Source organism: Mustela erminea, chromosome 17 (assembly GCF_009829155.1).
Source record: "Mustela erminea isolate mMusErm1 chromosome 17, mMusErm1.Pri, whole genome shotgun sequence".
In the NCBI taxonomy this organism is placed as follows: Eukaryota; Metazoa; Chordata; class Mammalia; order Carnivora; family Mustelidae; genus Mustela; species Mustela erminea.
The window spans coordinates 16,056,144-16,069,258 of record NC_045630.1 but is presented as its reverse complement, the minus strand read 5'-3'; the positions used below and the strand labels follow the sequence as shown (position 1 = coordinate 16,069,258).

At 45.8% G+C, this 13,115-nt stretch overlaps 1 protein-coding gene across 5 annotated transcripts in view; it reads right to left on the bottom strand.

Moving 5' to 3' along the window:
• Nucleotides 1-4,744: 4,744 nt before the first annotated feature.
• CEP350 (centrosomal protein 350) overlaps nucleotides 4,745-13,115 on the bottom strand; it is a 155,040-nt gene continuing 146,669 nt past the window's right edge. For all 5 annotated transcript variants that reach the window (XM_032318667.1, XM_032318670.1, XM_032318669.1 and 2 more), the window contains one exon: nucleotides 4,745-8,657. In XM_032318667.1, coding sequence (XP_032174558.1) covers nucleotides 8,493-8,657 — 165 coding nt within the window. In that variant the 3' untranslated portion in view covers nucleotides 4,745-8,492. The remainder of the gene's footprint in view (nucleotides 8,658-13,115) is intronic.

Below are 13,115 nucleotides of genomic sequence, written 5' to 3'. Positions count from 1 at the left end.
GGCTCAGGACCTGCTCGTCAGCGGCAGCTCCAGGGGGCCCAGTAGGCCCCATAGGCCCATCAGCAGAAGCACATTCCTGACAAGATGAAACAAAAGTTACAGTCCTAGATGGTTCCTACCAACGAAAAGACACTAAACGACTGGCAGGCCTATGTGGCTATTTAAAAACACACATACATATGGATATTCCTTTGGTCCCTTTAGTCAAGGTTACCCATGCTGTGGCTCCCTTGATGGGGGCCTCTGACAACTGCAGGTCCCGGAGGCCGTGCAGCATACAGGGCCCTGCCATTGGGCCAGGGAGCCCACCAGCCTTATGAGAGGTCTCCTCCGCTCCTCCCTGTGTGGGCTAGAACCTGTGATAACAAGAGCCTGCTGTTGAGGTGCGTTGGTCTCGTGGCTCTTGGACCCATAAATTACTTGAGGCAGCTGCCAGGCATCCTTCCCTCTCATGGAGACTTCTAGCCTAAAGTTGGGCCTGACTGAAAAGCCTGACCACGGAAGCCTGACAGCTTGTGGGAACATAAGACCTCAGCTGCCCCTCCTCATGTGGGTCCCCACTAATCCCACAAATAAAACAGGACAGCTTCAACAAAGTTCCATCATTAAGTAAAACTAGGACAACCAAGGTCAAGCCCATGTGGGCCACAGGGGGCCAGGCAACCCCATAAACAAGTAGCTGCTCTGCCAGAGGCAGCTAACCAGCCCTAGGGGCTACCCCTCCCCCTCCCTTTACGAAGCAGGGCCACAGTTCAAAGATGTCCCAGCCGCAGAGCTCAAAGCTCAAAGCCGGGAGAGTCGTCTGGATCACTGTGGCCGCCTCCTCCAAGGATGACCACTTTTCAGCTGAGACCAGAGAAGGCTATCCTGCCCAATGGGGCGAACTGCGTTACGATGGCTGCCCAGACAATCCCTGAGCAAGTCTCCACTACTAGTTCATAGACTCGTGGGCCGTTAAAAACCAGGGAGCTGTATGCAAAGTTTCCCCCTGTATAGGGACAGGGACTGTGGCAACAGCTTGTGGACTGGAAAAACCAAAAAGCCAACCCTATTCACCACTCATATTAATGCCTATAACAACCATTAAAAAAAATGAACAACAACAACAACAAAAACACAAACAGAACTTACGAGCTCACCTAACGTGCTTGGCAAACCGCCATGATCCCCTGTTGGGTCCACACAGGATGGAACACGAAGTCTACCTCAGATACAAAAATGGACCAAATCACAACGGCTCAGCCCCCAAAACCGAAGGCCAAAGGAAACAACAGAGTTGTTGCGTGTGACTCCTGTCCTGGATGCAGACCGAGAAATAGACTGAGCACAGCCATGTCAGCGGGCTTGGGCCTCACACACGTGGCAGATGGACCCCATTGGACCACAAGCCCCCAGCTGTGGTTTCCAGTGGTGCTCACCACGTGGTGCATCTAGACACAGAGACAACCATTGCCGCACGTCCAGGTGGGCAACAAAGTTCCCATCTGATCACGACACCACAGTCACAGCCCAGAACAAATGCAGTGCTGGACTTGCTCCTGTGACTGAGGTGGGCCCTTCGTGTTCCCTAGCACCCCAGACAGACCAGGGGCAAACACCTCAGTGAACAGCTTAAGCTATGCAAAGGCCATAAAAAACCCCCAACTTACCAGATGGTGCCTCCGCTTAAGAAAAGTCAGGGAGCAGGGGTGCCCGGCTGGCTCGGTGGCTTGAGTGGCCAACTCCTGATGTCAGCTCAGGTCCTGATCTCAGGTTCGTGAGATCCAGCCCCACCTGGGGCTCCGCGCTCAGAGGGGGGTCTGCTTGAGATTCTCTCCCTCTGCCCCTCCCCCTGCTCTCTCTCTCTTTCTTAAATAAATAAATCTTAACAAAAGAAAAAAAGAAAAAAAGAAAAGGCATTGAACAGTTGCCAGTGGGCTCTGATCCATGACGGGCAATACTTGGGGGTGGGCGGAAGGCCAGGCAGCGGCCCAGTGAGGCTGCTCTGGCAGAATGCCAACCTCGGTATAAGTGACAATTCTTTTCTCCCCCCGGGACACGCTCTCGAGGTGTGACTTGTCACCAGCGCCACGTGGTGTCAGGGTACGGCCTCTCAGTCCTAACCTGGAGGCAACAGGTGTGTCACAACAGGGGACGTCAGGGAAATGGGGGAAGAGATGAAAGATCATCAGGTCCCTTGGGTTCTCCTGGTCGTGCTGGGACCTCCGACTCGAGTGGGCGATATTAGAAGATCTGTGAGTTCATTCAGACCGTGACTTCTTTCCCCAAGTTGGATGACTGGGAAGAAGACTCGGGTTATGCAACGGGCTGTGGATCCCAAGGAGGCAGGAGACCAGAGCATCTCCGACCTCGGGAGGCATGTGGGAACGTTGACCCGTCCTCTGTTCACTCCCACGGAAGCCTCCGCGGTGCCCGGCGCCACCACCCAGCACCGGTGAAGGGCGCGGCCGTGGGGGCAGGAGGCGGGCTCAGACCGTGCTTCATTTGTCATCCCAGAACGAAGATCCTTTTGTCTCACGTTCCCATTTTAATGGCTTGGCTGGTACACGACCACTTGGACTGTCCTCTAGACCAACAAGAATCACCAAACTCACTGGCCCAGGTAGCAATGGGCACCCGAACAGCCTTCAATTATCTGCGGGCAGGACAGGCTGGCTCTTGTGTCCTCGCCAACGCCTCTTGCTGTGGCTGCAGCACTACGGGGGAAGGAGAAGCCCTGTGCTCGTTGGGGCGGTTATCAGACTCATTGTTCAAGCTCTTCGGCTGGCTTCGGCCTGGAGCCAGAAGTTTCTGGTTGAGGACCAGAGAGGCCTGCAGAGTGAACGCGGCCTGGTTCTCCCAGGGACTCTGGTAAATGTCTCAAAATGACAGGAAGGCGCTGTGAACTCTGTTCACATGTGTCGTTCAGGGGCCCACGGTCCCAGTCCCACCTACACGTTTGAGGTAAACCATGGTCCTTCCGGATTCGACGCGCTTTGCCTGCTATTCCAGTGGCTGAGCAGGGTAGGTGGGGTGGGCTGTTGGGAAAGGCAATCATACAGCTTTTTGCCTCCTGCACAGTCTCCTAGAAGTAGCCTTGGACCTGGCATACTTCCTTAACCAAGAGATAGGGTGCTCACAGCCTGTGCTGGGCTATCAGCTCCTGTGGGACTCCATTTCCCTCCTCCAGACTCCCACGGTGTGCCCCTTTGTTCTGCTTAAGCACATGTGACCCTGGCCCTCGGGCCCAGCCCCAGCTGTATTTCAGACCCCATGGGGTGGGTCCTGGTAACTTCCTGGGGGCACATTATGGGGTCTGTGCAGTCACACCTCCCCCTTGGGCTTTGGAGTGCACCTGCTGGCCACGGGGCATAGCAAGGGGCTGGCTCCTGTGCCCTTCCTTTCCTCTGGCTGTAGGGAGACGCTGTCCCACTTGAGCCTGGGGTGCTGCTGTCTGTGCCCAGTGACCTCATCTCATGGCCCTGCTCTCTACCCCCAGATGCCACTTACCTATTAACCTTGGCCTCACGTAGGCCAAGAGTGAATGGTGGAACAGTCCCCCTGCTTCACACCTTCTTCTGTGGCAGTCACCACCTTCGGTTTCTGAGCTTTTCTGGGATTTTGGAGAGACTGGCTAGTTCAGCATTCACTTCAGCGGGCACTGCCCACTGCAGATCTCACCGCTGTGGGCCCACCATCCTTAGCTCCGCCATCTACCAGTGCCAGCTACCATCGGCACATATTTGGATTCAAGGAAAAAGATATTTGGGTTTTTCCCCCCAAGGTTCAACCTGTCATTACTGTTGTGTCTACTTAGCACCACAGTATCTGGCACGCAATGGGCACTCATAGATCTATTCTAGGAGTCAGAAGGATGTCTTAGAATCTGTAGCCATCTGGGGTCGGTCCTCTTCTGAGAATTCTTTTAATATTCACGGCTCTGCGGGGGTTAAAAGCACACCAGGGGTGCCACCAGAAGGCTCCTAGAGCTAGAGCAATTCAGGCAAGACCATGGCGGCTACTTCCACTCTGGAGGGCTAGAGAGATTCATTCCCAAGTGCCATACGTTTCCATCTTGGAAATTCATTTATTCTTCTAGATCTCTAGCTCCATTCTTCTCCAAGCTTGTATTTCTAGAAATAAATTATAGCCTCCACACCTAGTCATCGGATGGCTGCTTTTTTGTGGCCCACTTAATTGCATGTGACTTTTCTGTGTGTTATTTTGCAAGGGTGATCAGAATAAGTCATCTGGGGGAAACGTTGTTTGCCATGAATTGCAGGCAAGAAGCCCATCAAGAGCAAACACAGAGTTATAATTTGCCAGGGAGCCATTCTCAGACCCATCCCCACCCACTGGGTTCTTTTTATTATATATTCTCAAATCCTGCGCGTGCCTCGTTTCCAGCACTTAACTGCGATTCGTCATGTATTGTTTTTGAAATTCTGTTTCAATGACTCTTTCATTAGACTTTCAGCTCCACAGGATCAGGGGCCATGGCTGTGCCTCCACTTCCTCCCCAGAACTCGGCACAGTGCTCAGAACGTGAAGGTGTGCTCCTGGATCGCACACACGAGTGACGAACGTCCAGGCTGTTTGGGTGTCTGGGGCGACGGCCTTTACGAGCGGAGGGGACGGCCTCTCCCCTCAGCTCCCCCGACCCCGCGGCCCGAGCGCACATCCTCTGCGAGCCCACACGCAACTTCACGGGGACTGGTTTCTGATCTCGACTCGGAAGGTGAAAAAACGGAGATGCGACACAAACTTAATTTATAAATCAGTTTATTTACAGATTTTTATCTTTTCTTAAAGTACATTTCAGTTAACAAATCTATTTACACAGGTATACACGGGAACTCATCCCAGTTATTTTACAGATCATACTTACAAACCACACCCCAAGTCTTCTGTGCAAAGCTGCACCGGATGGGACTATTGGCTGAAAACGGCCTGATGAGCGGCTATTTACACATACACAGTAAACGGGTTTGTTTTTCATGTCTGCACAGTACAGTACACACACGGAGGCCAGGCCTCCCAGAGAACGCTTTGCAATGTGTTTACCGAGAAGGCTTTGCAAAGTCCGGAAGGAAAAGCTATTAAACACAGATAGGTTAATTAAAATGACAGTACCTCCTTTACATCAGTTTACATTGTTTTCTTCACATTTTTATAATACAAAGATATTTTATTGAATTGCTGCACAACCAGTTCAAGATGATTTGTAAACATGTAAATTCCTACAATTTGCATTAAACATCATTGTAGTTTCTATCATTTGTTCTTTGAATTAATGTTTTCTTCACTAGTATTCTTAAGGTAGTAAAAGAAGATGTTAAGTTTGAACTTCTTGCAGAAAAGTTATGAGTCTCTAATGCTGTGCGAGGACACACTTTATTCAAGTATTGCAAAAAGCTAAGGCCACTTTTTTCAAGACAAGAAAGTGAACAAAATTGTTTTTATCAATAGGCCACAACACTCTTATGAGCATGAAATCTCTTTTGAAAGATAATTTCTCAGAGACCAGTAGTCACAGAAGGAATTTTCTTTTCTTTTGGGTAAAAGAAAAACCAATTACCTTCCTTATTAACTACTTTTGAGCTCTTCCCACTTTTCCCTAGAATAAAAATTCCTGTTTAGACCTGAAGAGGGAGTCTATACCCTGTACTTGTTTAACCCAGAGGTCAGCACCCTGGGTAGCACAAATTATTTTGGACTCAGAACGAAATCTGAAGCCTCTATGTTGGTTTACTACTAAATTCTGATAGTGCTATTCTAAAAGATATTACTGCTGATGCAAAGATCTTCTTCTTAGAGGAATTATGAAGAGAGTGAAAGAGGATGGGAGCGTGGGGAGAAGGAGCAAAGATTAGAAAGAGGGAGCATTTAGATTCTTGGTTAAGAGGCAGAGCTTGATTAAAAAGATCCCAGTATGGAACGAGTGGCTGGGGATCCACCGTCACCAGTCCTAGTGCTAACACTAAACATCTTTTCAATTCTATCCAATAGCTAAAATAATAAGAAATCTGCTAATTATAGATTCCTCTGTTTGCTGCTACCAACCTATGGACGACCGTTTCTAACAAGGAGTAAGACGGACTGACTGCTGCCTCTCGGCCAAAGCCCGGGCTTCTGAAGACAGGAGACGGTGCGAGCATGCGGCAGGGGCCAATATGTGGTCCCAGCCATATCCTCACTACGGAACCCCAAATCTGGAGACCCGACTCCACACACTTAATTAAATCTTTTTTTTTTCCTTTTCTGGAATCATAATGTCATAAAGAGTAAAGATTAATCTTCTTATTAAAAATTGATTTAGGTCCAAATAATGAGAATGTAGAAAAACAACCTATATTCCTATTATATTATTTTCATATTCACTTATAAAAAATTTATAGCAGCTGTAAAGTTTCAGTATCATAAGGACAATGTAATCCTACAAACAGCCAGAGGGTGTAGACAAGATGTTTTTCTGTCTTCCAAATAACACGAACTAAAAAGAAAGGCCTTTGCTTTTCCCTGGCCAACGTGAAAACAACATCTCCACACTACTGGTTAATAACCCCAAGAAACCCTAGCTTCTCTTAGTCGATCTGCTCATTATGGCTACAAGACTAGAGCTCAACAGCAAAAGCCCAGAAGAAATGCTGGCAATGCATCAATCTGTGCATTTCCCGAGACCCAATCACCACATTTCAGTGCTTTCCTTATTCGTCAAGAGCTATCATACCAGTCATTGTGCAAAATGCAAATATTCCAATGATTATTTCGGTAAGTTTCTCATAATGACAAGATGAAACCAAGGAGGAATGGCAGTGTGCATAGTGAAACATCTGAGACGCAAAGGCAGGTTGGGAGGAAAGTTGCAGAAATGAACAAACGTGCACACTTAAAGATTATACCATCTTTGGGGTTTTTCTAACATATTTTGAAGCTATAACATTCCAGGATATTTGCAAAAATGAATCCAGTGGATGGATGTCTTATTATCTCATGCTTCTAATCAGGACCTTCAATATTAAGGCATTTACATTCACGCCTAAGATTTTCCACATTCTTCTAGATTACTTGAAGAAGGACAGGACTGATTAAGAGAAACCAGTCAAGAAGGCAGGGTACTGAGGTCCCAGAGAGCATCACATATGCTCTAACGCAGCAGCTGGAGTCTCTGTATTTGTTTTCAGGTATAGGTAATAGTTGTGAGAAGCAATGTTATGCAAGAGAGGCAGAACTGAGTTTTACAGTGTCTTGAAATAGCTTATTCCATTCCTGCTACAGCAGGTGATCTTGGAAAAGCTCATCTTCTTTTCACGGAATTAAACTGCCTTCTTCGATATGTGTATGGGTTTGTTAAAACCGTAGATTTCCTGTGCAAAAGACTAAGAACCACAGAAGCTTCAAGACGGAAGTTTTACTATTACAAGAAGAATCTTTCACTTCTGAATAGGGACACACATTTTCAACTTAATAATTGATCTCAGAATAAATTTTAAAATGTTCCATTGCGTAGAACAAGCACACAAACAATAGACAATATCTTTTTGTCTTTGGTGCACACACTCATTTCCTAAATCATTCAAGTAACAGCGTCTCTGACTTCTTGGGGAGAGATGGGAGTTGAAAGTTTGAAGGCCAAAATGAATGATTTCCACTTCTGCCATGCCTGGATGCCTGAGATGGTCCTGAGATCTGTGACTCTAGGAGCAGCTGGTAGAGGTTCAGAAGGAGTAAGAAAAGTGCAGGGAGAGAAGAAGGGGTAGAAGAACCAGCCCTGAATCTGTCCTTTGGGTCCAGTCTTCAGTGGGGGGCATTCTTCGTTCTCATGCCCAAACAGAGAAAACTAAAAATAACGCAAAGGTTTAAATTCTTTAGATGGTGCTCAGAAAGCAAGGCTACCATTGATTTCTGTTAACTCGACAGTCCACTTGGTGCTTCTCAACTGCAATAATGGAAGAAAATGGTCTTCAAAAAGAACTGAAATGAATTCCAGAATGTGAAATAGGCACACGTTCTTAGACTTGCCTATTTGGAAGTGGTGAGGGGTTTAATACTGTTTGGAGACTATAATGTCCATTTATGACTTTCATGGTGTAGACCAGGGTTACTTTTCAAAAAATGGTAGGACGCAGAATTCTATATACCTCTCCTGCCCGACTTCAGACTCAACGAAGTGTTAGCCTCATCTCAGCTAAGAGGTAAGTCTGGTGTTTTCAGCCCGCATCTGAGACCCAGTAGGGGTGGTAACAAGAGGTGGAGGATTATACTGTGTGTCAACGTCAGGAGTGCAGCCCTGCCCACCGAAAATCACCAACTAATCCAGCAGACAGTCTCTAAAGGCAAAGGCTGTCCTACCAGATACACCGCACTGTCCCATGAACTCCGAACCAGCAGTCTTTAAGGAAAGGTAACAAGTCCAGAAGCACTCTTGCTATGATGGAGATGGGGTGTGTATCAGGAGGCAGAAAGGCCCAGGACTCATGTTAGCACTCAGTGTTCGGTTTATTTGCAAGATGTCACACAAGTAGCATTCTCCCCTGTTTCTCAGTGATCTGATTCAGAACATCAATAGTATCTCTGATCAAGGTCTCAAAGATCCCGTCGGCTAGCTGCATCTTCACACACAACTCATCCTCGTCATAGTTCACCCACTGTGCCTCCTCCTCATGGAGCTCCTGGACCTAGGATTTAGAGAACAGGAAGGTTAGGAAATGACTGTCACATAAGAGCTAGGAAACTGACTGTATTGATATTATCATTGTATATTCATATTAATCATATTTCCATCCCATTCCCATGAGAATACAGCCCAAGGCAATCAGAGAAAAAGGTAGTTTATATGATTATCACTACCCCTTTTAAAATTGCAAGAAGTTTGAAAAGACTCAACTCACGAATAAAAGTGGCTTCAAACCTGTCAAAATGGAATCTGGCAATATTCCAGCATTTTATAGATATTAAGGTTTACAAGTATATTGTTGTCTATGACAATATAGGCGAACATGTGTAAAGATTTAAGGGGGAGAGAAGCATGTAAATTATTAGATATATGGATTTACAAATATAAAATGCATATATCCAAAGAAAACATTGAATGTGATTCTAGAGTATTATAAATAAATGAATGAAGTTTAAATACTCAGAGTATTTTAAAAATACATTATTGTTTGTTTATGATTTTATTTGTCCAAGATTTTTTGCTTGTTTATAATTTCTAAAGACTACTTGTAAAAACATGTAAGAGATGTACAGAACCAATGAGACTGTGTGTGGCACAGAGGCCAGGAGCAGAAAGTGGACTGTAAACCCCAATCTAGTGAGGAGTTCAGTGAAGTCAAACTGCAGCAACAGAGGGTCTCTAACCAGAAGTCTAACTTGGCGAAAAAGCCACGTGACCACAAATGCCGGGCTTGCCCTGATCATAGTCTCATCTTGAAAAAGGTAGAGGAAGCAAAGACGGGAACAGTACTCTGCTTCCTGTTAGGAGTAAATGAGAAAACTCTTGGAGGAGAGAGAGAGAGCCCATGGCCCTGGGGTCTGAGAGCAGGAGAAGGAAGAACAGCCTTGTTCGACAGGTGCCCCTGGCCAGGGATGACAAATACATGACACGGTGGCTGCCTCATGCTCTCTCGGGGAGGGGGGGGGGTGTTTGAAGGATTTGCCAAATAGCCATTTCCTTTGTTCTCTAACTTATGATCCATGAACAGATATGCCACCAAAAAGGGCTCCGTGGCCAAATAACGTTTCAGAAAACCCGACCTGGGAGGTTCACCTTGTACATCAGCTTATTAAATAGAAGTCCACCAGTAAAGAAACTTGTTTAATTCAGAGTTTCTATATTTATTTGATCAAAGAATCATTCCGTATGGCTGTGTAAGGAATGTTATTAACCTACCAAGGAACTGGTGATGCTCTCCTGAAGGATGCTGTAAGCAACAGCCGAATGCCACACTTCTCACACTTCTCAGTTTTGAGGGAGAACCGTGTTCTGGGAAAGCTAACAGGGTTGTCCCCCAAAGCTTTACTATCCCCATGAATTTTGTCCAAAGTTGCCCGGCTTTCCTTTTTAGAGGTTTTCTCTGCCTTTAACATTAAACCTTTTCTTTGAGCAAATTCCTCCCCACTGACAAGATTCAGGAAGCACAGTCCTGACGAAATCGGTGGTGGTCTCACAGGAGCATACAGGCTTGGGACAAGATCCGCGGTCTCCGCGTGCAGACGATGGGCCTCACTGTGCCGTGTGAGGTTTAGCAAAAGCTTTGCTCCTCCTCAGAGCAAGAACCGCTTTTCTCTCAGCTGGTGAGGACCAACATCATGCTTTCCGTTTTGCTTTGGCCATCCAAAAGCACAAAGCCCAACTTCGAACTGCAAATGTAGCAATCAAGGGGTTCTCACGGCCTGCAGATGTGCCTCCATTTTCTTCCGTTCTGGGTCCTGGAGCCTCTTCTGTCTTATTACACATTTCCCTTGCTCTTACCCATGTATCATACATGTATGGTAAGTTAATATATAGTATATAAATACATTGCATTAAAAAGTCTAATTTTAGACTAATGTAATTTTAGTCTAATGTAATTACATTACATTAAAAAGTCTAACTTCATTTTCTTTTATTTTGACAGGGTATGAGGCGGGTAGGAAAGAAATGTGGCCAGAGTTCAGCAAGCATAGGGCAGGGTCTTCCACCATATCCTTGCAGACAGGACGGCGAAGCAGAAATAGGTCAGTGAAATGGATTTGTGCTTTTTTGATTAAAGGACAAAATTACCACCAACCTGCAAGGAAGTTTCTGACTGAAAGACTCAGGAGCTTTTTCCTCTGTGCTCCCAAGCCATCTTGCTGGTATTTCATTATTCAGCAAAACTGTACTCTCTGTTTCCCAGTGACAAGGACAGTGCAAACAGAATGGGTTAAATATCTGGCACATGGATTTTTTTAATGAGTGCTAAAAAGCTGTCTTTGGCTGTATCCAGTTCATCATTTTTGGCCATGACTTGGATGAATTTTAAAAGTAATCAAGGTTGAGAGAGAGAACTATGTTGGAAGAACGCACTCAAAAAGGTATTGGTATTTTGGACATTGGGAGGGTATGTGCTATGGTGAGTGCTGTGAAGTGTGTAAACCTGGCGATTCACAGAGCTGTACCCCTGGGGCTAATAATACATTATATGTTTATAAAAAAATTAAAAAAATTTAAAAAATGTACTGGTAGCTTGAAACAAAGGGCCAACTTTAGCAAGATGATGGAAGAAGACGGTCCTGTACTTGGGCCCCCCAATCACTACAAAGCCCTCTGGTTTTGAGGTTTTCCCAAGTTTTTCTGAGTCTCGTGAGACTCATATAGTCAAAAAACAAATGTGGTTATAAGCTGCATTAACGGAAAAAGAGAGGAGGCTATATGACTGCACTAATAAATCAACAGATGCAGTATCACATGGTTAATTCTGAGCATGGTATCTAAAGGCGGACACTGAAAAAAGTTAAGTTGAAAATGTTGAAGGAACTTAAAAATACTATCAGACAAGAGCACAGAATACCAACATTTAACAGGGAAGGAAAGACTTAGATAGAAGAACATGGGAGCTGCCTCAAAGGCATACAGAAAGAATTAAAATTATTATAAAACCCCAGAGCTGTGGAAATAAGTTCCAATTAGTTATATGAAAACCTTTTTAGGCTTACTATGAGAAAGAACTTTCCAACAGTAAGCAGAAACTCAAGAGCTATCTACCTCGCACCTTATCAGATCTTAGGCTGTACAGGAGAGTCCGTCATTAGCTGGATGCTTTCACTCCAGGATTTGTCCTTTAAATGCAATTCTACCTACAGGAGAGAGATTTTCCAAGGCTACTGTGTATAAAGGATATACAAAAGTTGGTCTAACTTCTTGTCATTCATTCCACACATACACACTTCGAGGATGCATGGCTAAGAATAGTCTGACATATTCTTAGCTCAACTAAGTTACAAACTCATCGATGTCCTTGTGAAGTGGTAACGGGACAGTGAGTGGGAACTGGAGCTGAAGGAAAGATTTCTTTTTTTGGCTAATGGAGGCCTTTCTGTCCAAAAAACATTCTTTATATTTTACTCACCTCAAATAATGCCACAGATACATGGATAGTTAGACTGATTAGGGACCTTCCCAGTCTGAGCAAGGACAGCTCAATTACACATTTTCTTTCTCTCTCTCTCTGTTTTTAAGTAGGCTCCGTGCCCCATGTGGAGCCCAGTGTAGGGCCTGAACTCACCACCCTGAGATCAAGACCTGAGCTGGGATCAAGAGTCCCTAAATTATTCTGCATGTTCATCAGGAGGAAGCAACTGTGTATCATGAAACGCTGAACACAGAAGTCTCCCGCGTCACAAGTGCTAAGGTTCCGTCGGAGGGCACCCGCCCACGGTGCAGACACGGCCCGCGCCGCCACAGGAACGCCGCTCCCGCAGCCCCTCCACGCTCCTCTGCATCATCCCATTATCTCTAGCGAATTTTTCCTATCAGCATATTTCTTTCAAGCTACAAGACCCCTACCTTGTCACCATGACCCCCTCCATCTTTCACTTTACCAAAAAAAACGCCTTTGAAATATCCACTTTTGCTCTCACTAATCTCTCATTCCCTCTTGAAAGCTACTGAAACCCAGCGTTGACCTCACACATCCCAGATAACTCACATTAATGTTAAGATCAGTCAAGACCTACGTATTGCTAAATGCCACGGTAAATCCTCAGTTCTTATTTTACCTGACCAATTAGCTATAGCCATGCAGTTAATTCCTCCTTCCTCCTGGAAACGCTTTCACCTGGCTTCCAAGACCCCACACTCTCCTGGCTTTCTTCTACCTCACTGGCTGCTCCTTTCTCATCTCCTTTGTTGGTTCCGCCTCATCTTCTGAATGCCTGAAACACTGGAGTGTGACAGGAATCAGCTGCTGGACCTCTTCTCTAGTAGTCTGCACTCTCTCGGCCACGTGGCTTTGACTGCCCCTTCATGTCCATCATCCCCAAATTCCTATCTCCAGCCCAGGTCTCTGGCCTGAGCTCCAGACTCACACATCCAACTGCCTACTTGGTGTCTCCACTTGGGTGTTTCTTAGACACCTCAACTTAAGTATGTTCAAAACACAACTCTTGATTTT